Below are 23389 nucleotides of genomic sequence, written 5' to 3'. Positions count from 1 at the left end.
TAAAAGGAGTAGCAGGCAACGTGGAGTTGCATGTGTGTGTTTCTGGGCAAAGATTGGGGGGTATTAACGTTATTGATGTGTGCAGGGGTAACAGATGGTGCTGTGTGTGTGTGTGTGTGTGTGTGTGTGTGTGTGTGTGTGTGTGTGCTCGCGCGCGCGTGCGTGCGTGTGTGCATCCCTGAAAAGGCAGTTAGCAATTATCACACACATCAACCACAATATGTGTAATATTCTGTATTTAATTTAAGCTACACAATATCCACAGTGTTTGTTAACGTGTACATTTGCATGTACAGCATAGATTACATACAGTACTGCATGCAAAAAATGATCTGATTACTGTGTTTAAGGTTCCAGTGGATTGTGTTTAATGAATCAAGTGATTTCTAATGTTTGTTTACTTTTTGACCCTGAGACTGTGCTGTCTGTACTGTACCATTTGCTCAGTATTTTCTGTGTATACAGTACATTCTGTAAATGTGTAAATGTGAGTAGGGATGTGACTATATGAAAATTTCATGTCACGATTATTGTGACCCCCAATTTACGATATTATCGCGATAAACAAAATATAACATATAACATCCATTATCCTGGGGTGGAACATTTGCCAAAAAAATAGCCGATCTACAAACTCACAACGCGTCGTGACTCATGCTCTCATCCCCTCTCTTCCTTCCAGTCGACTGGAATGGACCGTGTCCCAGTGGGGGGGCTACCTGGACAGTGCAGCCCAGCTCCGCTGCTGGATGGAGGCTGTGGAGGAGGAGGTGTGCGCCCCCCTCACGCCCCAGCCAGGGCCCAGGGAGAAAGCCGCTCAGCTGGACAGGCTCAGGGCCCTGCTGGCCGACCTGGAGGACCACCAGATGGCGCTGTCCAGCCTGGAGGAGAAGGCCAGGGAGCTCTTCAAGAAGACGGGCGACGCCAGTTTCAACCACGGCGCCCGCACCCAGCTGCAGGCACAGTTTGACGACCTCACAACTCTGGTGGAGGTATGGAGGGTGTTTGTTTCGCGCGTTGCGTTTTGATTTCTCGTAGGAATGCCCCGAGATATGAGGGTTTTATGGAATCTACTGTAACTATACCGTTGTGTCCCTATCGGGTCATGTCATATTGTCATAATAGGCGAAATTAGACAAACATCCAGCAAAAACTGATTTAGCTAAAATAGACGATCTACAAGCTGAACTCAGTGTGTCACAATGCAAGCTTGTAGATATGCTACTTTCTGCTTAATTTAATATATTATATATCCAAAAACAATTTCATTCTTTGCTGACTACTTGTGTCCACTGTGTAGGAGAGAGTTCGCCGGGCGCAGGCTGTGGTGTTGGAACACCAGGAGTACCTGGAGGCTGTCAGGGAGCTCACAGATTGGCTAATGTCTGCAGGGGAGGAGCTGCAGCATTGGTCTGATACTTCAGGAGACTCCGCCTCCCTCAAAAAGAGGCTGTCTGATGTGAGGGTAAGGAAGCAGAAAATCAGTGTCAGAATCAACCACATGAATGAACCCTAGCATAGCATCCCTATTCTGACATTCTGCAGAAATAGTGCATCTACAAGATCACAGATCTCTGTACTGATGTACTGTACTATTTTCAGCTAAACGTGTTCAAACGTGAAGCTATTTTAGGTACCATTTGTAAGAGATTTGATATAGAGGGAAATACTTGTGGACCTAGTAGAGTGGGAACTCAACTAAGTATTCAACAGTGGCTTCAGGATTGCAGCATTGCTACTCAGCAGAGGGAATTATGCATTTTTCCGGCACCAAGACTTACGAATATTGTTCTTGACACAGGGGCTCAATGATAAGGTGTGGGAAGGGTAGCAGGTGGAATGGATAATGAGAAAGTTCCTGACCTCAAGCATCAAGTAGCACCAAGAATACAGTATAGTAGTTGCAATTACACAGTGTGAAAAATAGTGTCTCAAAAGCAGGAATTTATCAAATGTATAACAAGTCCCAGTCCATTGTTTAGGTAAACTGCAGCTCAATATCTGACATGATAGCTGGCATTGAAAATGCTAGTTATTGTAGAACATTGGTATGTTTTAGAATGAGCTTTTTTTTTCTCAGTTTTCAACAGTAATGTATAAATATCATTACCAACCCAAATTTATGTTGACCAATTAGGTGAGAATATAATTGGTTTAGAATCAAATTTTAACTTGACACAGTTTTGAGCCCACTTATTGTTGAACAACAATGTTGATGCTGAACTGGTTCCTATAGTACATCAAAGCATCAGGTCTCTCAGTCAGTATAATACCCGTAACAAAAGAATGAGAACTGGAATTGGGAATTCATGCTTCTGCTTGCTCAATAATTCCGCAATTACAGAGCTGAGAAAATATGTGAGAAACTATTGATTTGCATGTAAATTTCACACATGGGTCCTAATTATCACATGATAAATATGTGTGTGCGTGCTGAGCTGCAGCGTGCAGCATTTCAGCAGAAGCAGTATCATAAATGGTTGTTTATACGAGGCGATTACTGACGCTCCATTTTGCGTGTATATAATCCTTGGATAGTATAAAATGAGTATCAGTGTTATTTTTTTTTATATGTTTTGGGGCTTTTACGCCTCCACTGATAAGATAGTAGACCGACAGGAAACAGGGAGAGAGACTGGGAGTGACACACAGCAAAGGTAGTGCGGATCGGGAATCGAACCAGTGACACGCTGTCAGGCCACACCAAGCTCATGTGGCATGCGCCTGGACCAGTAGGCCAGCGGGCGCCCCAGTGTAATTTTTTAAACTAAAATCATATCCATTTGTAACGCTGAGGGTGTTACTCTAACCAAATGATAATGAGTGAAATTAACACTGAGGATTTTTCCAGCATGTGGTTGCAGGTTTAGGCATTTTATTTTCTCCTATTCATACAATCTGAAGTGGTTGAGGAGGCTCTTCATCTTGTCTTCTGCTTCCACCTCGCTTACACTATCAAACACCTCATGTGTTTGACATTCACACGTTTTGTCTCTCTACTGTTCTTCCGCTCCTCATAAGAACGAGAGAAAGAGAGTGCGAGCGAGAGGAGGAACAACGATAGAGATGTAGACGACAAAACGAAAATCGCTTTAGCAAAACAAACGACAACAAAAGAAAAAGAAAAATGGTGCGAGTGGAGAGAGTGAGAGAGTGGAGTGAGTAGACCCTTATGTAGCCTGCTTTAAATAGAACTGATGCTATATGTGGAGGTTGCTGTGGTTCCCCTAGACACTGTTTCCCTAGCAACTTTCTCTCCTCTTCCTCCTCTCCTCTCATCCATCCATCCATCCATACATCCATCCACAGTGGTGTAAAGTTACTAAGTACATTTACTCAAGTACTGTACCTAAGTACATTCTTTTTGTATTTTTACTTTACTGGAGTATTTCCAATTTCCAGTACGTTTACTTAATTTTGGGTCATTGGGTGGGGACATGTGTACAAGTGGCTAAATATGTATTTTTAGACACAATAAACCCATTCCCAAGATCCATTGCAATCTTTCATGGTCAGATGTGACGTATGGGGGCTGGTAGTGTTACTGTAAATAGTAATAAAGAAATCGACCGCTTATTGTGTCTAAAAAGACACATTTAGCCACTTGTACACATGCCCCCTCTAGCTATTGAAATCAAAATTGCTAAAATCACTAAAACGATAGAAAGCAGTAAATGAAAACATTTTGCCCACTGGCCTAGTGGTCCAGGCGCATACCCCTTAGGCATTGCCACATAGGCATGAATGCCTGGCGACGTCTCTGGTTCGATTCCCGATCCGGATGACCTTTGCCGCATGTCGCTCCCCATCTCTCCCCCCATTTCCTGTCACAAATCTTAAAAAAAAAATGTTAACACTATTTTTTCTTTTCTCTAATTACAATCTAAAATATGAACCCTAGTTCAGTTAAAAAAAACAAAGTCGTCCTTTAAGTAAACAATGTACCCGCCACCACTGTCCATCCACCAGGAGCGAGTGGAGTGCCGACTACTGGAGGGCCGCGAGCGCCTGAGCCGCGTGCGGCGGAGCGCGGCGTGCACGGCGGAGCGCACGGCGGCAGGAGGCTGCGAGGCCATGGACCGCCAGCTGGGGGCGCTGGCACAGGCCCTGGAGCAGTGGGAAGGGGCCGCCCTCCGCGCCAGGGACGGCCTGGAGGGCGCCCTGGCCACGGCCGCCGCCGCCGAGGAGGAGTATGGGCGCCTGACCGCCAGGCTGGAGGAGGAGCTGAAGGAGCTGGACGGGCGGCTGAGGGAGTGGAGCCAGGGGCTGAGCCGCGCCGAGGGGCGCAGCAACGGGGAGGAGGCCGTGGAGGGCTGGTTGCTTGCTAAGGTACTCCACTGTCCACTCGTACATTTACTAAAGTACTGTGCTTGTAGTACAATTTAAGAACCTTTACTTTACTAAAGTATTTCCAATTTTCAATGCTTATACTTCTACTCTACTACTATTACATCTCAGAGGCCAATATTGTAGTCTTACTCAACTACAGTTATTTGAAAACGTAGTTACTAGTTACGTTGTATGTTTTGATTATTACTACAAAACATACATTAACCACTTCAGCCCTATAAACATTTCGGCCATTTGAAAACAGCAGATCTACAAGCTCACAATGCGTTGTGATGCGACGCATTGTGAGCTTGTAGATCTGCTATTTTCAAATCCACCTGAGGAGGTAGGAGATTGACTGACAAACTTCTCAATAGCACCGATTTGACAACAAAGGGCATTTGGGTATTGCAGCTGAAAAGGCTTGGAATGACAGACAAGACAGAACATGAAACAAGACAGACACAACATGAAAATTCAATATCTGAGTGGCTGTTTAGGCGACATGTATAAAAATGTAATATGGGACAATATTTATATAAAATAAATAAATAAATCATTATGCATGGTGTAGCCCCTTAAGATTTATTGTTGGGCCTTTATTGATAGTATACAATAGGCTGACAGGATATGGGGAGAAAGAGAGATGGGGAGTGCACCAAAGGCCACCGGGATCGGGACTCGAACCCGCGACACACTGTCAGGCTACACTGAGCCTACAGTAGGTGCCTAGACCGCTACATCAGCAGCCCAGATCAGTTAGATACCCTTTAATCACAGTTTGTACTTAATTATTTTGTAAAAATAAACAATACATGTTTAATTGCAGATGTACAGTAGGCCTAGATGATGTTGATGGTAACATCTGCAAGTCAGTAGTCAATAATATAATATTGTAATAATTAATATAGCACTAATGAATGGCAAGGATGCACACACACACACACACACATACACACACACACACACACACACACACACACACTGTACAGACCCATAATCTCTCTGCGTGCAGACATGCATCCTCTGCATACGGCGACGAGTTTGTCCGTAATTATCCATTTAATTTGCAAATCCAGAATAAAAACTGATTACGTTTGTAAAGCAGCTTTGCCGGAACGGCTGAGGAGTGACAGCTTCAATTTCCCACTCTCTCTCTCTCTCTCTCTCTCTCTCTCTCTCTCTCTCTCTCTCTCTCCCTCTCTCTCTCTCTCTTCCTCCTTCCTTCTTTTGTTGGACTTTTTCTGTCTCTCTTTTCCACTATCGCTCCCTCCCCAGCCCTCCTTCTCTTTCTTTTCTCTATCATCTATCATCCTCCCCTCCTTCTCTCTCTCCCTGCGTCTCACTGGCCCATCACTGCCCGTTGGGGCCAACTTGTCAGAACGCAGAGGCTTCAATTGGGTATGGCAAGGTATTTGCAGCTGCCATACCTTGGCTACAGGGGGGGAAGAAAATGTACTTCTTAAGATAAATTCATCATGCCTGTTGCTAATGTATGGCAACATGACTGTTGTCTTGCACGCGCGCAAGACACCAGTCATGTTGCCATACCTTAGCTTTTGCTGAACTGACGCCACTGTCAGAATGTGAGGTGAACGGTAGTAATGTCTTTTCCTGCCTTCCTGAGGCAGCTTCTCTGAACATTCTCCCCTTCCTACGTTGCTTTGCTTACATGCAGCACAGGATGTTTACAGTACTGGGATTTCTCTGTATTGTCAGTAGGCCCATATCCCCATTTTTTCTATATTTCCTACATTTTGTTTTTGATTATTTCAAAATATTTTACATCCCCCCCCCCAAGAAATCTACAATTTGCATGAATTAAAAAGAAAATCTGATTTCTTTCCCTAAATAATTAAATCGAAAACAAATGTTTAAGAATTAGTGAAATCCAGAAACGCGGCGGGAAGCAACACGTTGTGACTTTGTAGATCTAGTTTGTCTAATTTGTCTAAAAAGTTTAGGAACCCACTGCCCTATACATCTCTTTAAAAGATGATCTGGCCTGCATCTGTCTGTCTTTCTTTCTCTGTCTCTGTCTCTTTCTCCCCCTCTGACTCTCTCTCTCTCTCTGTCTCTGTCCTCCCCCTTTCTCTCTCTCCCGTTTTCCTTAATTAGGAGTTCTGTCAAGGAACAGAGGAGGAGTCCTTTCCACCCCCCTTTACTTTCTCCCCCTCCTCCAGTTTCCTGTGTCCAGCCTTGTTTGTATTACGTGCTTGTGTGAGTGTGAGTGTGAGTGTGTGTGTGTGTGTGTGTGTGTGTGTGTGTGTGTGCGCGTGCGTGTGTGTGTGTGTGTGTGTGTGTGTGTGTGTGTGTGTGTGTGTCTCTGCGTCCGTCCGTCCGTCCGTCCGTCCGTCCGTCCGTCCGTCCGTGCGTGCCTGCGTGCGCGTGCATGTGCGATGTGCGTTGCGCGTCTGCAAGGGCTGACAGCTGAATTCCATTGGGAGAGAGAGGGAGGCAAAGGGAGAGGGAGAGATAGAAAGAGAGAGCATGAGAGGGAGAGCGTGAGAGAAAGAGAGAGAGAGAGCGTAAGAGGGAGAGAGAACGCGAGGAAGACATGTAGGGAAACAGAAAGTGAGGGATACGAAGAGAGCGAGGGAGGGTTTAGGGGAGGAGAGAGAGTAGCGAGTTCAGAATCACAGGGAAAGTGAGGGGGAGAGAGAGAACGAGAGAGACAGAGAGAGAGAGAGAGCAGGCAAGAAGGGGAGGAGAGGAGAGAGGAGAGGGGAGGGACTGACAAACAGGAGAGAGAGAGAGGGAGAGGAGGAGAAGAGGACATGAGGAACAACTAGTGGAGTGCACTACTCGGTGAGAGAGAATTAGAGATTCAGAGAGAGAGAGAGAGAGAGAGAGAGAGAGGGGGCAGGGGGAGGAGGGGACTGTTTATTGTAAGTACGTCAGAAAGAGAGAGAGAGACACACACATACACAGAGAGAGAGAGAGAGGGAGCCTGTACATATTTTATGGGAGGGGATTTCATGAGTGTTTGAGTGCAGAATGTGAGGCATGTTGGAGAGAAACAGCGGACCGTTATCCGAGGCTCTTTCCTGCCACGCTCCCCGAAGAACAGCAATGCTATTGTACCAGCAGTACGGTGCTCTGTGAGTATGTGTGTGTGTGTGTGTGTGTGTATGTGTCCGCGCGCGTGCATGCGCGAGAGGAGTGAAAAGGACCGAGCCGGAGTGTGAATAGGAATGTGTGTGTCGTTACTGAAGGGTGTCATGAAGATCCAGGGGTGGGCTGTCTCTCTCTCTCTCTCTCTCTCTCTCTCTCTCTCTCTCACACTCCCTACACACACACACACACACACACACCCAAATACACTCACGCTGACCTGGTTGTGTGTTTTTTCCTCTTTTGCTCAGGATATTCTGGAGGGGTTGCAGGGTGCTGAACCGATGGCGGAGAAGTTAAAGGGGCAGCTGAATGACCTGGTGCGCTACTCCAGAGATCTGGGCGCCCAGTCTGACAGGGTCACCGCTCTTATCAAGCAGCACAACAGGTACAAGGCATGCAACATGTAACTGTTTGACTGTGTCTCTGTGTGTGGGCGGGCGTAGGTGTGGGTATGTACACCGTAGAATCCTCAGTGTTCATTTTACTCCAAGAGTGTAACCTACAAGTGGTACAAAATGGACCATTTATTACGGGTCAATTTGGTTCCATTTGTACACTATCGGAGTCAAATTAACGCTGAGGATTTTACTGTGTGCGGTCGATGGAACAAAACAGATAAGCATCAGTCCCTCGGGGTGCACAGCGAACAGACATACTGTACTCATTTGACCTGTAAATTACACAATAGATCAAGAACCCACAACGGCACTTGAAAGGGTACAGCAGCCACCGCTGAACAGACTTGGTATGCATAATAGACCCGTGGGGGCGGAGTGTAGGCGGGAATTTCTACGTTTACAATATGTCTGGAGTGCGTGCGCGCATGCATGGCACCACTCATTGCCTCTGGAAAGAGTTGTGAAAGTGAGCATGTTTGCAACCTAGTAGAGGGTGAAAGGTGGCAGGGAGACGGGATGGAGAGCGACATACAGCCACCAGTTGCTAAGCGACATTCATGCTGCTTTCCTCTCCTCCGCCTGTGTGCTGTCTTCGTTTGAGCTTGGTTGTCGTTCCCGCGGTTTTATTTGATGCCAGGCTGAGTGTGCTGCAGTGGTTCTCAACCCCCCAGGGGGGTCCCCAAATTATTTTGGGGGGTCCCCAGATGATTAGCTTAATGTGCAACATTGTTTTTTCTCTCAAAGTAAACAAACCAACATAAAGTTTAAATGTATAGAGGTTATCTGCACATTTCTAAAGTGACAATTTAAGGATTCTTTAATACCTCTAAAATGACAAATTAAATATTGGCCACATTGTCAAATATTAGAGGCAGAAATTGTGAAAATATGTAGATCGGCTATTTTCACAATAGAACCATGTTATACAAAATGTAATGCCTCAACTCTTAGTGCTCTTCAGGGTGGGGGGGTCCCCAGTTCAAATATGATTATTTTGGGGGTCGCGGCCTGAAAAGGTTGAGAACCACTGCTGTAGAGGAAGGAGAGGCAAAAGACAATTTGCCAGTGGATAAGTTGTGAACTTGAGTTTGCACAAGCCCCTTTGTGCATTTAGCATCATTGTGTGATGTTTGTTACTTTTCTCTTCCAAAAAGAAGACATTAATGTTTACATGCATGCAAGATTGTACTGTATGTGCTCAAGCATGAATTACTTGCATTGCATTCATACAAGAATATGGAACTAAATGTTTTGTGTTTCGTCCAAAACAGAACAGAATGAAATTGGCGCGGGCTGCGAATAAGCCCTGTGACTAAAGTTCATTGGCAGAAAAATTGAGCAGAGTCAAATCGTTAGTGACGCACTGACTAGTAATTGGTTGGCTTTGGTTGAAGAAGGCAGACCCCCTCCCAGACTACTGGTTTTATAGACATTTTTTAGACTTGGCTTGAGGACTCTTTGCACCTGTCCTGCATTAGACACTGTGGAAGGAGGGAGGGGGGAGCAGAGAGAGGGAGAGAGAGAGACACACACAAAGAGAGAGAGAGAGAGAGACCAAGGTGGTGGATACAAAAAGAAAACGAGGTAGAGGAGAGAGATAGAGGCTAAAGGGCAGGATTCCCTCTATCCTCTCCTCTTTAGCTCATGCCCATTTTTGTTTGTCACAGCAGAAAAACTGCTTCCCGCACGCCCATCTCCATCCCCACTGTGTTAGCCTTTCATGCCCCCCTCACATCATTAATACTCAAGGGTGTCTTTGTGGATCTGTGTGTGCGTGCGTGCGTGCGTGCGTGTGTGTTTTTGCCTTGTTGTCAGTTTCTCATGCTCCCCTTTGGACAGCACCTCTTGCTGAAACAGCTGCTCACCTTGTTTCCTTTTCATCCCCTTTCCTGCTCCAACAAACAAACACTCAACCCATCACTATTCACTAATATGAATCCCAAGTATTAGTTTTTAGATACACAAATTGTGTAGTCTATATTCTGTTTACAACTAATGTTTTGAACATATTTTCTATAGTTTTGTGTGCTACAGTAGTGCTAGAATAACGTTGTATGACTAATACCAGGTGTGGATTTGACTTTTGACCTTGACATGTGACCTCTACAGTACATAGCTTGGAGACCATTAATAATTGCTGTATTGCACTTTCAATTATTTGCATCTACAGTAGCAATATAAGGAGGCTAATGAGAAATCTCATCATCATTATTTAATAATGATTCATATGATATTCCCCTCTTTGTAAAAAAAGAAAAAAGATTGTGTTGCTTAACCATCCATTATATGTTAGAATTTTGTCCTGATGTTCCACAGTTTTCCAAAATAACAAAAATAGCTGAGCTAACCAAATGTCATAATGCAACCCGTTGTGAGCTTGTAGATCTGCTATTTCCACAATTTACACACAGCACAATCCTGCAACGAAAATAGAGCTAAAATAGTCTGAAGAATGATTAATGACGTACAGTAGCAACAATTCCCTCAGTGATCAAGAATGTTCAAAGAATGTCACAAATGTTCAACCTTTGAAATGGCCATTTCACCTGGTCTTGTCCTGGGTATACCTCCATGTTTCCTCCATCATACCCTCTCCTCTCCTCTGGGCATCAACCTGTCAAAGCGCATTGCCTCCAACCTTTCACCCCTGTGAACTCTCGCCCACCCCACATATGTTCTCCCTCAACCCCCATCTACACTGTAACCCCCATCCCCCAGTCTCCCTCTGCAGCGCAACTCTCATTCCTTCCACTTCACCCGCCTTACCCATTTTCTCCACCTGCCCCATTTATCTCTCCTCATCTCCAAAGCCCTACAGATCTCCTTCACCTCTGTCATACTGTCATTGAGTGAAACATTAGTTCTTTTAGACACAGAAGCCAGGATTTTGTACATTGCTAACTACCCTGGACCCCCCCATTCATTTGCTAACAATATAATAATTCATTCATACTCCCACGAATGCTGTCTGTCACTTCACGTTCATTCGCTGCCAGCTCAACTCACATACGCCCTCTTATCCACAGGGCATCTCAGGCGGTTCATTTAAGGCCTAGGCTACACAAATCTGAATCTTTCTGTATCTGGACCTTTCTTTGTGCGATTGGGGCTTGCAGCCACACGAAGCTGGAGATTTCGGCCGCTAAACCAGATCTTTTTGAAACCGGATAAACAAGTGAAGATTTACAAAAATATCAGATTCTTAGTGGATCTGTGTATGCATGGATTTTTTTAGACCTAGATATTTTTGTCATGTGGACCTAGATATTTTTCTATGCGAATGTACGAAAATCTGAGTTTAGAAAAAGATCCAGATTTGTGTAACCTAGGCCTGCGTAGTCATCTATTCTATGTTCATTCTATGAGTTTAGCTCAATCACCACTGTTGTACAGCTGTCTGTGTTAAAAAATTCGCTCCACCTTCCCGTGGAATGTAGTTCCAACAATGGTTAATCCTGAGCTGAAGTCTCTAAAAGAAAGCACAATGTGTTTACTATTTTAACATTGAAGTTGATAATCTATGAATGTAAATACTACTATTATATTTGTTCAGTCTCCAACATTGCTCTTTTGAACCTCTTTAGCTGTTAGGTGCAGTATTTATAAATATCACTATTTCCGTTTGGCCAAAACGACATACTGCTGTATGTAGACTGTGTCAGTCTCACCACACTAGTAAAAATGCCCACACAGCAGCCTATTCAGCAGTCAACATTGATGATACCATCACAATCTTTCGTATAGTAAGACTATGACTATGCCACTTTGTGTTTATGCCACTTTGTGATTTGTTTAGCTTTGTTTACAAACTGGGCACATAGTAACTTGTGTACAAAGACAGGAGACTGAGTAGGAAACTGGCAACGCGTCAATAGGTCACACAAATCTGATCCAAGAAATGGCAAGGAAAGCTGTGCAAGCTTAAACGATGAGCTCAAGTGACTCAGGTGACTCTCCTGTCCTCCTCCAGTCTGAGTCTACGGGCATCCAGGGAATGTCAGAACAAAGAGCGTCTGTTGGAGCAGAGGTTCCGTGCCGCTCTGAGGGACTTCCAGCAGTGGCTGGTCAACGCCAAGATCAGCACCGCCAAGTGCTTTGACGTACCGCAGAGCGTCGCAGAGGCCTCCACTGCTCTGCAGAGGATCCAGGTGAGAGAGATATTTCCTTCCATTCTTTTGCAATCTCATAATACTCTTGGGAGCACTTACAGTAGAAGCACTTGAGTTCATGCCATTTACTCTGATCTTGCACTTGTCACTTGGCACAAGTCACTCTAGATAAGTGTGTGCTAAATGCCTGAATTGTAAATTGTAACACAGCTCAAGGGCAAAAGGTGTTATCCCTTTTCACAGCTCAAGGGCAAAAGGTGTTATCCCTTTTCAACGTAACCGCAGATCCGAATGCACCTTTTGTAGCTTGTGCGTTCGTTACAATGGTAATTTATGGGCAAAAGCACGGGAGAGACATTGCCAAAATGGGAAATGATGTTGAGGTTGAAGGACCAATTGGTTTCAGAGGGAGATAGCTCAAGAGGGGGCGTCCCGGGTTGACATGCCCACTGTGGAGTATCCTCTGGTGGGCTCGTTGGAGTGGCTGGTCCTGCTGCAGCCGAGATGAGCTGGAGCCGCGCAGGCACACCTCCGCTGAGGAAAATGAAATCCCTACAGCAGGGTCTCCCTTCAGCATTGTCTTTCTGATCTCTCTCTGTCTGTCTGGCTGGCTCTCTCCCTGTATCTCTCTCTATGTGTACAGTATATGTATATATACACTGTATGTATACTGCATATATAATATACTGTATCCTGTATATATATTATACTGTATACTGTATATGTAATATATACTGTATATATATATATGTTACAGTATGTTTGAGTAACTCAGGACGGTAAGAGTAAGAGCGCTTGTTTTGTCGTTCACCACACACTAATCACCACCAGATGGCGACACAGCCATTCAATAGTGAAGGCGCTGACGTCACTCGTTTGCGACTCTCTTTCTTTATTTACTAGCCTAGCCTAGCCTAGCCTAGCTTAGCCATTAGCTCCATTGTAGTCACTTGGACAGGGCGTTTATCGTGGGCTTGCCCAGGCCTTACGGCCTGGGCATAAATATAACGATTGCATTCACCACGGCTTCGTAACTCGCGCGGCGCTCCGCCGGCCGCGCGGCCCTGGCCCGCTCTTCGCGGCCACTCGCGCCTGCGGAGCTCGGGGGCGAAGAGCAGGACCAAGGTCCGCTGGCCTTCGCGCCGCTTGCAATGTCGTGGACAATCGAGCAGCTCCGCCTGGAGGACGTTGTTGTGGCGACCGCTTGCTCCGCCCCGTGCGGCACCACGAGTGCTCCGTTTCTCGACCGTCCTGTTTCTCTAACAAACCGTGACATATATATATACTGTGTGTATATATATATATATATATATATATATATATACATTAGAGATGCACCGATATGGAAATTCTTGTCCGATACCGATACCGATGTTAAAAATAACAATAGCCGATAGCCGATAGCCGATAATGATACCGATGTTTGTTATTTCGTTTTTGGTGTTATCTCCTGTTCTCCTTTAGGGCCAGGGAAACAAATACAAGATTATTATAAGAACTAACTGTTCAGAATCTACTCTCTTGGTAGGCTGCAAATAACCAACACACCAACATAGCCAGCGCAAAATCTATGCTTATTAACAACAGATAAATATCGGCTACTGCCATCGGTTAATGTCAGCTTTATGTGCCGATATCCATATTGACCGATAACAGCAAACGGCCGATACCGATGTGTGGCCGATATATCGGTACATCCCTAATATATATATATATATATACAAATGCTTCTTCATCCTGTGTTTTCCCTTCTCTTCTCTCTCTCTCTGTGTATCTCCTTCTGTCTCTCTCTCCTCCCCTCTTTGTGTGTTATGGCAGGCATAGCAGTGTGACAGTCTCTTTAGAGGACCCCATAGGGCCCCTTCTAGGAGTCAGGGACATGTCCGTTAAGCTAGACATCCCCGCGTTCCCACACCAGACGGCTAATTACCTCTGACAACCTGTCCACAGGTTCAATATAACAAACCACCACAGATAGCCATCGCACAGGTTTCAGGCGGAGCCCCTGGCCTGCACTCACGTGAAGGGGCTTATTAGATGCAATCAAGTGTATTGTCCATTGAGTAAGATTTTGCCATTAATTCAGAGCTTGTGATCAAGTTCAGAATTTGCAAAAAGACCCATGAATTAACCAGAAAATCTGAATAACGACGCTGCATCATATTTATTTTAGGCATGTTTTTTGTTTGTGTCTCAGATCCAGAAAAGGAAACACTTTGCTGGACTTTCTTTGTGTGCTGCTTTCTTCTCCAAGAGTTTTCTGGTCTAGCTTTGTGGATGAAAGCATCTGTTGTAGAGGAGACGACGGTGGAGCGGAGAGAGAGAGAGAGAGGAATATGGAAGCGGTCATGTTTTATTTATTATTGACTTGGTGGGGAATGTGGAACAATGTTTCCACATGGCTGACCTCCAGGAGGGCAGCGGCACGGGGGGTAGACATGCATTGTGTCACGCTTAATTGGTGTTATACCGTTACAATGGCAGCGGGGAGGAAAGTAGATGGTGTGTGGCGCAAATAATGAAAGAATGAAGGGAAGCACTGCAGAGGCCACGAGGAACGAGAGAGAGATAGAAAAAAGTAGACTCAGGAAGAAAGAAAGAATGAAAGAGACAGACTCAGACCAGCAAGATGGCAGCGCTTGCGCGCGCGCGCGCATGTGATTGTGTGCGTGTGCGTGTGTGTGTGTGCGCGCACGCGCGCGTGTGTGTGTGTGAGAGAAAGAGGGAGACCCGAGCTCAAGTGTGTAAAAGTGATGTGTTGACTGCACAGATGGTGGAGTGGGCCCCGCTGTGCTACTGTCATCGGCTCTGTTCTGAGGGAGGGACTTTTTGGTGTGTGTGTGTGTGTGTGGGGTGGGGGGGGGGCAGTGACAGGGGAGGGGGGCGATGTCAAGGCCACGTATTTCAGGCTCAGTGAGTTTTCTCATCTGTGATTGCTTTCCCTGGGTCAGACCCTCCGCATCCCTCATGCATGTACAGATGGAATTAGCCGTGACTCTGCCTAATTACATTGTTTGACAGTGTACAGTGAGATTTGGGGCAGCACATGATCAAATTGGCAAGGCTGCGTGTTTTTTTCACCCTGCGACCGAATTAATTTAGCCACTTAAGCCTGATATATTTTGTTGTACTGTACGTCAAATACTGTAGCTGCACAACGTGTTCTGAGGTCGTAGATCGTCTATTTTCACTTTTGTGCTGAATGTTTGCCTATTTTTGCCAAATCTTGGTCTCATATGACATGCCCAGGACGCTAGGGTTCATGTGGATAAGTAGTCTAATTTTACATTTTAGATTATCGTCCCAGAGATGATCACACCTAGTGACAAGTGAGCGGTGCTCATTAAGCATCCCATGAAAAAAGTTGACAATCTCTGTGCTAATACATTCATATCCTCTGCGGCTCTGCCCCATTACTCACTTGCACTGCATGTCCCACTACAGGAGTTCCTGGGTGACAGGGAGCATGGACAGGCCAGGCTGAGCACGGTAGGGGCCAGCGGAGAGCTGCTGATGGCTGTGGTGGCCAAAGACAGAGTGGAGGGTCTCAAGGCCAAGGTGGCCAACGCACGAGAAGACTGGAAGAGCCTAATGACCAACCTGCAGATGAGAGAGAATGCGCTCAAGGTGAGATGTGCGTGCGTGCGTGCGTGCGTGCGTGCGTGCGTGCGTGCGTGCGTGCGTGCGTGCGTGCGTGCGTGCGTGCGTGCGTGCGTGCGCACACGTGCCCTTCCATGTATACAAGCAAGCACTGGTGTGCTCGTTTCACTATATGTCTTTATGTCCTTGTTTGTGTCTTCGGTGGGCCTCTATGTAAAAAAAATAAGGATGTTGCATCAGTACATCCATACAGGCGCTTATCTGTGCCTAGACAATGAGTAATACATTGATTTGAAACATTTAAGCACGAAGAACCCTTTCTTTTCTGTTATTACTTTATGATTATAGTATCTGTACACAATGTGATGTATGTACATGTTACCTATTTAAAACATTTTGCTTTCCAGAACTTGGAGTCTCAGATGACAGACTTTGAGGCCAGTGCTGAGCCACTCCAGGACTGGTTGAACAGCACAGAGGTCAAAGTTCAGGAGAGCAGCGCTCGGCTACATGACCTTCCCGCCAAGAAACAAGAGCTCAGCAAACTTAAGGTACAGTGACCTCTAAGCTGTTCCACTTCCTGAACACTTATTAATGATTCTCTCTCTTTTAATGAACTGATTTTGACCGTATGAAAACCGGCACATCTTGTCCACGTATCTGTGTATCTCTGAAGGTCACACCTGACACTGTGGTTCGCCTGCGTTATTTGGAATTGCACATGAGTTCTGGGCGGAGCCGTTTGTTTCAATTCCAAATAACGCTCCCCTGACACATCACTGTGACATCACAGGTGATATCACAGGTGACATCGCCTATGTAAAGGTCCATATATGGTTATTCCCCAGAATCCCTTTTATGCCCATATTATGAAGATCCCTGATGTCATCGATATACATCAGTGGCCAGATGGCCAAGACATGGCCCATATCTGTGTGGCTGTTTCAGATAGCGATCTCCATGTATGGGCATAAAAGGGATTGTATGTTGTGATGTCATGGGAACCACTCTAACAGAATTATGCCCATATATGGAGATCCCTGATGTGTTCTCGCCAATCCCGGCCAAACCGACTTGTCCGGTCACCCTATTGTATTTGGGTGTAGCTTGGAGCTGGTCTTATCTCTTGCGTCCAGTAAACAAAATAAAAATCCAGCTGCTATGTGTGTTAACAGACGAGCGGTGATGGAAAGTGTTGGCTGTTCCTCAGTTGTGTGAATGCCGTGCACACTGAAAATATGTGATCTGCAAGAGCTCACAACATGTCACACCGTGGCGCTGCCTTTCCCTGACAATATTACAATAGTAAATGTCTAGCATAGAAATGTTTTCTATTGATGGTTGCGCGAAATCACCCACAGTACAAAGAGACAAAGCAGTTGTAGCTCATCATAAGATAGATACAAATCCCTCGAGTACAATCTAAAATCAGTTTGCAACAGAGGAAGGGAAGGACCTAATTACATTTGTTGAGCACCACTGGATCAAAATACAGCTGCGCCTGCGTGCGTCTCGACACAATAGTCACATGGAAAAGTCCAGAAATCTAATTAATTCTGCTTCTGTCAGAGCTGAAGCAGCACCGCTAAAGAGCCTCCTTTCAGGATGTGATAACAGTCTCCACCATGTCTGGCACAGATAGAAGATGGAGGCAAAAGCAGGCAGCATAAAAAAAAAGATAAAACTGACAAAAGGGGAGAAAGAATCTATCAGGCCCATCTCAAAAGCACTGCTCTTATCGCTGTTGCTATTTTTGTATTTACTTTGTTTCCTGCTCTTCGTCATTGCCTTTTGTCTGGCCCCGCAAGCAATTACATTTCCTCTCCAAAGCACCTATAGTGTATCGCACCAACCCTGTACAATACAGGCTTCAGCTGCTTGAACCTGTTCTACCAAAACCCTCTTCACCTCTCTACATTCATTCACCGCCTCAAACCCTCCTTTGCGTTATGTTGTTCTCTACCTGCCCTGTGCTGTCAACTGCCTACTGTACTGTAACTGTAGTCCTGTAAAAAGAAAATGATAGAGAGAAATATCGCTGATGCTGTGTTTTTAAGATGTTCTCTTCCTCCCTGTGTTTATTCTCGTATTTCATTGTGCTCTTCTTGTTCTGTCTCTCCTTGTGACATGTCATCCCCTACCTGCTCTCCCTTGTCTCTACAACCACCGTATCTCTCATTAACCGGCCCGCCATGCAAACTGCCTCATTCACTGTCCTTTCATCCTCTCCTCATGATCCTCCTTACGCACCCAATCCTCCACTCTTATTTCTTTTCATCCACTATCGACTTTATCTCCAAACCCCCATCCACCCTTTCATCCCCAACTCTCCCACCTCGCATCCCGTTCTTTTCCTGCTTCTCTCCTCTCTCTTCCTCCTACTTCACCTTCACGCTGGGCCCAGTGTGTTCTGGAGGAGATGGCCAGCCGCGAGGCAGAGCTGGGCCGGCTGCGGGAGAGGGCTCACCGCCTCTGGGAGGGACAGGCGGCCGGCAAGGGCTTTGTTCACCGCGTGTCCCAGCTGTCAGCGCAGTACCTAGCCCTCAGCAACTTGACCAAGGTAATATTCTTACCCAGCTCTTGTAGGCTACTCCCCATGGCACCCCATCTATTACCCCTCTGTTGCGCATCTTTTAACCCCCCCCTGCCTCGCTTTGATGCATTACAGCACTGGTTCCCAAACAGTGGACACAACACATTTGTATGGGTATCCTCATGTTTGGTTTCCTTTGTTTCCTTCATTTTTTTTATTATTATTTAAAAAAAAGATATTCCCAAAAAAGCATTTTTTTCATAAATTAAAAAACGAATTAAATGTTTTTTTTTTTGTTTTTTTTCAAAGATTTCTTGAAATGCCATAAATTCAAGAAACAAATGTATAAGAAGTAGTTGAAAATAGCTCACAACGCGGCACATAGCGACACATTGTGAGCTTTTAGATCAGCTATTTTCACTAGTTTGGGTCCCGGGCAAACGTCTAATTTCTCTTTTGGATCTTGAGCTAAGAAGTTTGGGAACCACTGCATTACCGTTACCTTACTAATGTAAGAGATGGCAGCCTCCTATTGGGCCTGTATCCTCTACATTGGCTTTCACTGTGTGTTTCGCTGTGTCATGCATATATACTGTACAATACATACCGACAGTACATACTACATAGTATATCATTTTCCGATTTCTGTAATTCATAGCAACACATGTACCACGTCCTCAATAGTCTAGCAGTGGGTACGATTGTTAGGGAACGTCTCAGTATACGGGACCAGTGCGCCCGAGCGTGATGATTTGTCATGAGCCGTGGGTTCGCTGCCTCGTTAGCCTGGGGAAAAGGCCAAGGACCGGTGGTGATTATTGCTATCTACTGAAGTAGTCTGAAATGCCAGAGATTAAACATGTCACTAATGTTACCTACCGGTAGGAATTGAGAGTGACCTTTCCAGCCCCCCCCCCCCCCCCCCCCAGGTTGATCATTGCACTCGTTTTGATTAATTTGGTGAGACGCTACAGAGCACATTACACTGACCGTGCAAGCAAGCACCGTGTCCCTCACCAGAGAACAATGAGATTATACCAACAATGATGAATGGGATTTATTTCATGTTGTCAGCCACCTCACCGAGTGCTATTTTTAGGTCCGCTTTCCCTGCCAGACACAGAGACAGAGACAGGAAATGGTACAAACAGGAATAGAAATATTTGGAGTTGTCGCCTTTAGCTAGACCTTAATCTACAGTGTGTTCTGATGTTAACGCTGTCATGAGTCATCATTGCTGAGAAGAAAATGTAAAAATACATACTGTACAATGTTTTCCACGTTAAGGTGGGAGACTCGGGATCTCCCAAGAGAATTAAAATTAAAACACGCTGTGGGCATGTTGGATGTATATTTCAGACGTGAAAATGAAATTATCCTGGTTAATATGCACTCGGAACTTCCCCAGCTCTTGTGTGAAGCTGTTTCTCCAGCAGGAGAGCTGTTGAAGGAACATAGAGGTAAGGTCTTTGCACACTCCTGCGTTTCTTTTTCGGGCGAATATCCGAGCGAATTTCAGAGCATGTAAATAAAGAAATCGAACTCGCGTTATGTCAATCACGTTTGCACACTGCCACCCGTTTTGTATTTGTTTTCGGACCAAAGTTGTTTTTTTTCGATTTTCGCAAGTGTCGCCACTGGGTCCCTTGCTCTCTCTCTCCAGACCCAGCAGTGTGCAACCACCTTAAGAGGCTGTATTTATGTGCTCTGCTCTCTCAAGGACAAGGCCTCCAGAATTGAGCGGATTGTCGGGGAGCATCGCCTCTTCTCTCACGGACTCAAGGAGCTCCAGGACTGGGTGTGTGAGGCCCAGAGAGTCCTCAACACCTGCCTCTCACCCACCGCTGACAAGAGTGTCTTGGAAGACCGGATGATACAGCTGGAGGTGGGTAGGGAACAATGAGAAGGCATCCATCAAGGGTGTAGAGCAGGGGTCTTCAACAGGGGGTCCGGGACCCCTAGGGGGTCCTCAGAGTTACTACAGGGGGTCCTCCAAATCTTCCAATCCTTTTTATATTAACAACTTGAACCCTAGGGTCCATATTCTGAGAACTTTAGCCAAAAATAGCAGATCTACAAGGCCTCGTGCTGTGAGGCATTGCGAGCTTGTAGATCGTCTATTTTCCGCAAAGAGGTTTGGTGTAGAGGGGAAAAAGAGAAGACTAAGTACAGAGTGAAAGGCCAAGTTTATTTAGTGTTGACGGTTCAAGTGGATAAATATAACACAAATTGACATGAATCTAAAATTCACTAATGATTATGCCGTCAAACGATGAAACTATAAGGTGTCTATAGGTTGTGGGGGTCCCTGCTTCATCTCTCTCTCGACTAAGGGGTCCTTGGCACGAAAAGGTTGAAGACCCCTGGTGTAGAGAATAAGAATGGACTGGTGTATTTTAAAGTACTGTACGTTTCAAGAGCGGTGCGATAATGTTCAACATCTCTACAATATTGTGTTTGTTCTTCAAGCTGAAGCCCAATTGTACAGACATAGCATCGTTTCAGTGTGTTATAAAAAGAAATCAGCCAGCCGTGATAGTCCAGTGCAGAGATATGGCCCGGCTTGACTGGCTTGTTTTCGCCCCAAAAACAGCACAAAGCAGAGAAAATTAGATTGTCTTTATTTTCGTTCAGAATCATCACATGACTTCTGGCGGCACTCTACTTCGGTGCTGCAGGGATCATTCACAGACTGCAGACAAGCGTTCCATGCCCAAATAAGGATTTAAAAACATTTATGGGTCCTTTAGGTTGGATTTTACTATCTCAGAGTTACATTAACACTCTGTACTGTGTATTCCTCCTACTGTACTCTTCCCTTTGTCTGCAGGCTCTGCTGGCAGCCCGGCAGGAGAGGGAGATCCAGTTAAAAATGCTGCTGACGCGAGGCGAAGCAGTCCAGAGGAACACCTCCGCGGAGGGCGTCCCGGTGGTCCGCAAGCAGATCCAAGACCTCAAGGACTCGTGGGACTCGCTCCTCTCCGCCTCCATTCAGTGTAAAAGGTCATGACCGCCAATCAATCAGTCAGTCGATCAATCCCTCAGTCAATCAACTGATGAATTAGACAGGTTTTCCATGATGGATTCCAAGTCAGTTAAAAAGGTTGCCAGAATTGTCAATACAATTTAGAGGATGTGCTTCTGGTGGGTTTGTTTCGCATCGGCATGCATGCGCATACATTTGTGTGTTGTGTGTGTGTCTGCGTGCGTGCGCGAGCAAGAAAGCCTGCATAACATCACTGTCAGGCAGAAATCTCGTATCTCCAAGTTTTTTTTTTGTAAATTAAAGCCCTACTTCATCATACAAGAGTGTCGCACAAAATTAGTGAAAATAGCAGATCTACAAGACCTTGCGGTGCGAGGCGTTGTGTGCTTATAGATCAGCTATTTTCACTATTATTTATTTTTATTACTACCGGTATATCGTCTCTCAAAGTAATAACAAAAAAGGAAGGTTTTGGACATACAAGGCTTCCACCCGACAAAAACAACAGCGATAAGTCTATATTGTATGTTTATTTGTGCTGTGTTCATTCTAACAGCCAGCTGGAGGGCTCTCTGTCGCAGTGGACCAGCTACCAGGAAGACGTGGGTCAGTTTGTCCTGTGGATGGACCGCGTGGAGGAGACACTGGGCAGCTCAGATAGACAGTACTCTGAGATGAGAGACAAGACAGCCAACCTGGGAAAGACCAAGGTACAGCACCACACCACATATGGCTCATTAGAAACAGAGTGAGTGGGAAGTTATTCATGTACAGTAACATAAGACCCAAGGCCCCAAACCTCCAAAAACCTGGTCCTGGTGACCTACCCAGAATCTTAATTGTATTCACATGGTGTCCTTGCAATTTGACATCCAACAGACTCATTAGACAGGGTGTTGCGGAAAACCAGATGGAAACCTGCTCATTTCAGCAACGGTATTTAGTGTAGAGTGAAAACAGGAGGGGGCCTAGTACAGTGTGTGGTTTCTGAAACAATGGGTCGGGACCCATTTTTGTGTCGCGGACCAATTGTTATGGGTCAGGAGTAAATATACCTTCTGTGAAGTGAAAATAGCTGGTCTACATGTTTGAGCTAGTAGATCTGCTATTTTGTACTTTTACATAGTGCTTACGTGGTTCCCGGGGAGATACAAAATGTATCTTTTGGGTCCCAGCTGAAAAGGTCTGGGAAACATTGGTATAGACTAGAGCCTTTGGGAGTCCAGTTAACTAATGTTTAAGTGGTTAAGGAACCACTGACTTAGGTTAATGCGAACCGTTGTACCACTTTGTTGTGGATTTGTTGGCAGATTTGTCTGGTTTCCAGCCTAACAATGCACTCATTCAGTTCACAACAATCACACCCTGGTTGCTCTTCAATGAACCTATTACACCTGCGTGAGTGTGGCTGGGTGTTGATCTGTGTTTGTGTGCTTGTGCTTCACTGTAGCTCCTCTACGAGGAAGTGCTGAGTCACAGCAGTCCTTTGGAAACCATCGCCACCAAGGGTTCCAACATGGCTGAACACTACACCACCCAGCAGGAGGTGCAGCAGCTGCAGCTCAGATACAGCGACCTCAAAGACAAGGCCAAGGTATCTGTTCACAACAGAACCACTGGTTTTTAAGTCCTGTTTTTGATTCATTGTATTTGGATATGACGTCTTTGAAGAATGATTCTCTGTTCTGAAAATGTTTAATGAAACTTTGATCTGGAATTTTGGTTTTGTTTAATTTTAGGAAGGACCTGTAGGCTATATGATTTTAGATTATTCTCATTAGTATTCTTAATCATGAATTTGTTTCCTTGCGTTTATAAATAATGCAGACGTTTAAGAAATATATATATAATACTGACTCTCTAGCAATAAACCTATCCTCTGTCCGCATACTTCAGACATTGCATCATTTGAAAAATATCCTTTATATACAAATAACAACCATTCTCAAATGCCTGGTAGTCCCAAATAACCTCAGATGGAGAGGGAACGTACTGTAAATGTTCTTGAATGGACACGATTCAAAGTGTCATCTGATCCCCCTGACAGCAAAGTGTTATACTGGTTAATGTACTGCGTGTGTCTCCCAGGCTGCAGTCAGCAAGGCCAAGGAGCTGGTGCTGGTCCACCAGGAGTACCAGCGGGGCCTGCATGTGTTTGAGGACTGGCTGGAGCAGGAGCAAGCCACCCTGGCCTCCTTGTCCCACCCAGAGGGGCACGTGGACACGCTCGAGAACACACTGCGTCAGCTACAGGTGATGACACCGTCCCACATCTGTTAATATAATGTAATAGAACTCTCATGTACTGTTTATTGCA

At 45.4% G+C, this 23389-nt stretch overlaps 1 protein-coding gene across 1 annotated transcript in view; it reads left to right on the top strand.

Moving 5' to 3' along the window:
* syne1a (spectrin repeat containing, nuclear envelope 1a) overlaps positions 1-23389 on the top strand; it is a gene marked incomplete at its 5' end in the record, with an annotated part of 197608 nt that overhangs the window by 65876 nt on the left and 108343 nt on the right. The window contains 13 exons of the mRNA XM_080744962.1: positions 683-992; positions 1301-1465; positions 3970-4329; positions 7695-7831; positions 11815-11992; positions 15398-15580; positions 15961-16104; positions 17958-18113; positions 19807-19971; positions 20917-21089; positions 21629-21782; positions 22523-22666; positions 23161-23325. Of these exons, the coding sequence (XP_080601088.1) occupies positions 683-992; positions 1301-1465; positions 3970-4329; positions 7695-7831; positions 11815-11992; positions 15398-15580; positions 15961-16104; positions 17958-18113; positions 19807-19971; positions 20917-21089; positions 21629-21782; positions 22523-22666; positions 23161-23325 (2434 nt within the window). The remainder of the gene's footprint in view (positions 1-682; positions 993-1300; positions 1466-3969; positions 4330-7694; positions 7832-11814; positions 11993-15397; positions 15581-15960; positions 16105-17957; positions 18114-19806; positions 19972-20916; positions 21090-21628; positions 21783-22522; positions 22667-23160; positions 23326-23389) is intronic.

This window comes from Nannobrachium achirus, assembly GCF_963921795.1.
Source record: "Nannobrachium achirus genome assembly, chromosome: 16".
Classification (NCBI taxonomy): Eukaryota; Metazoa; Chordata; class Actinopteri; order Myctophiformes; family Myctophidae; genus Nannobrachium; species Nannobrachium achirus.
The sequence above is the reverse complement of the archived record's forward strand: the minus strand, read 5'-3'. Positions and strand labels throughout refer to the sequence as shown.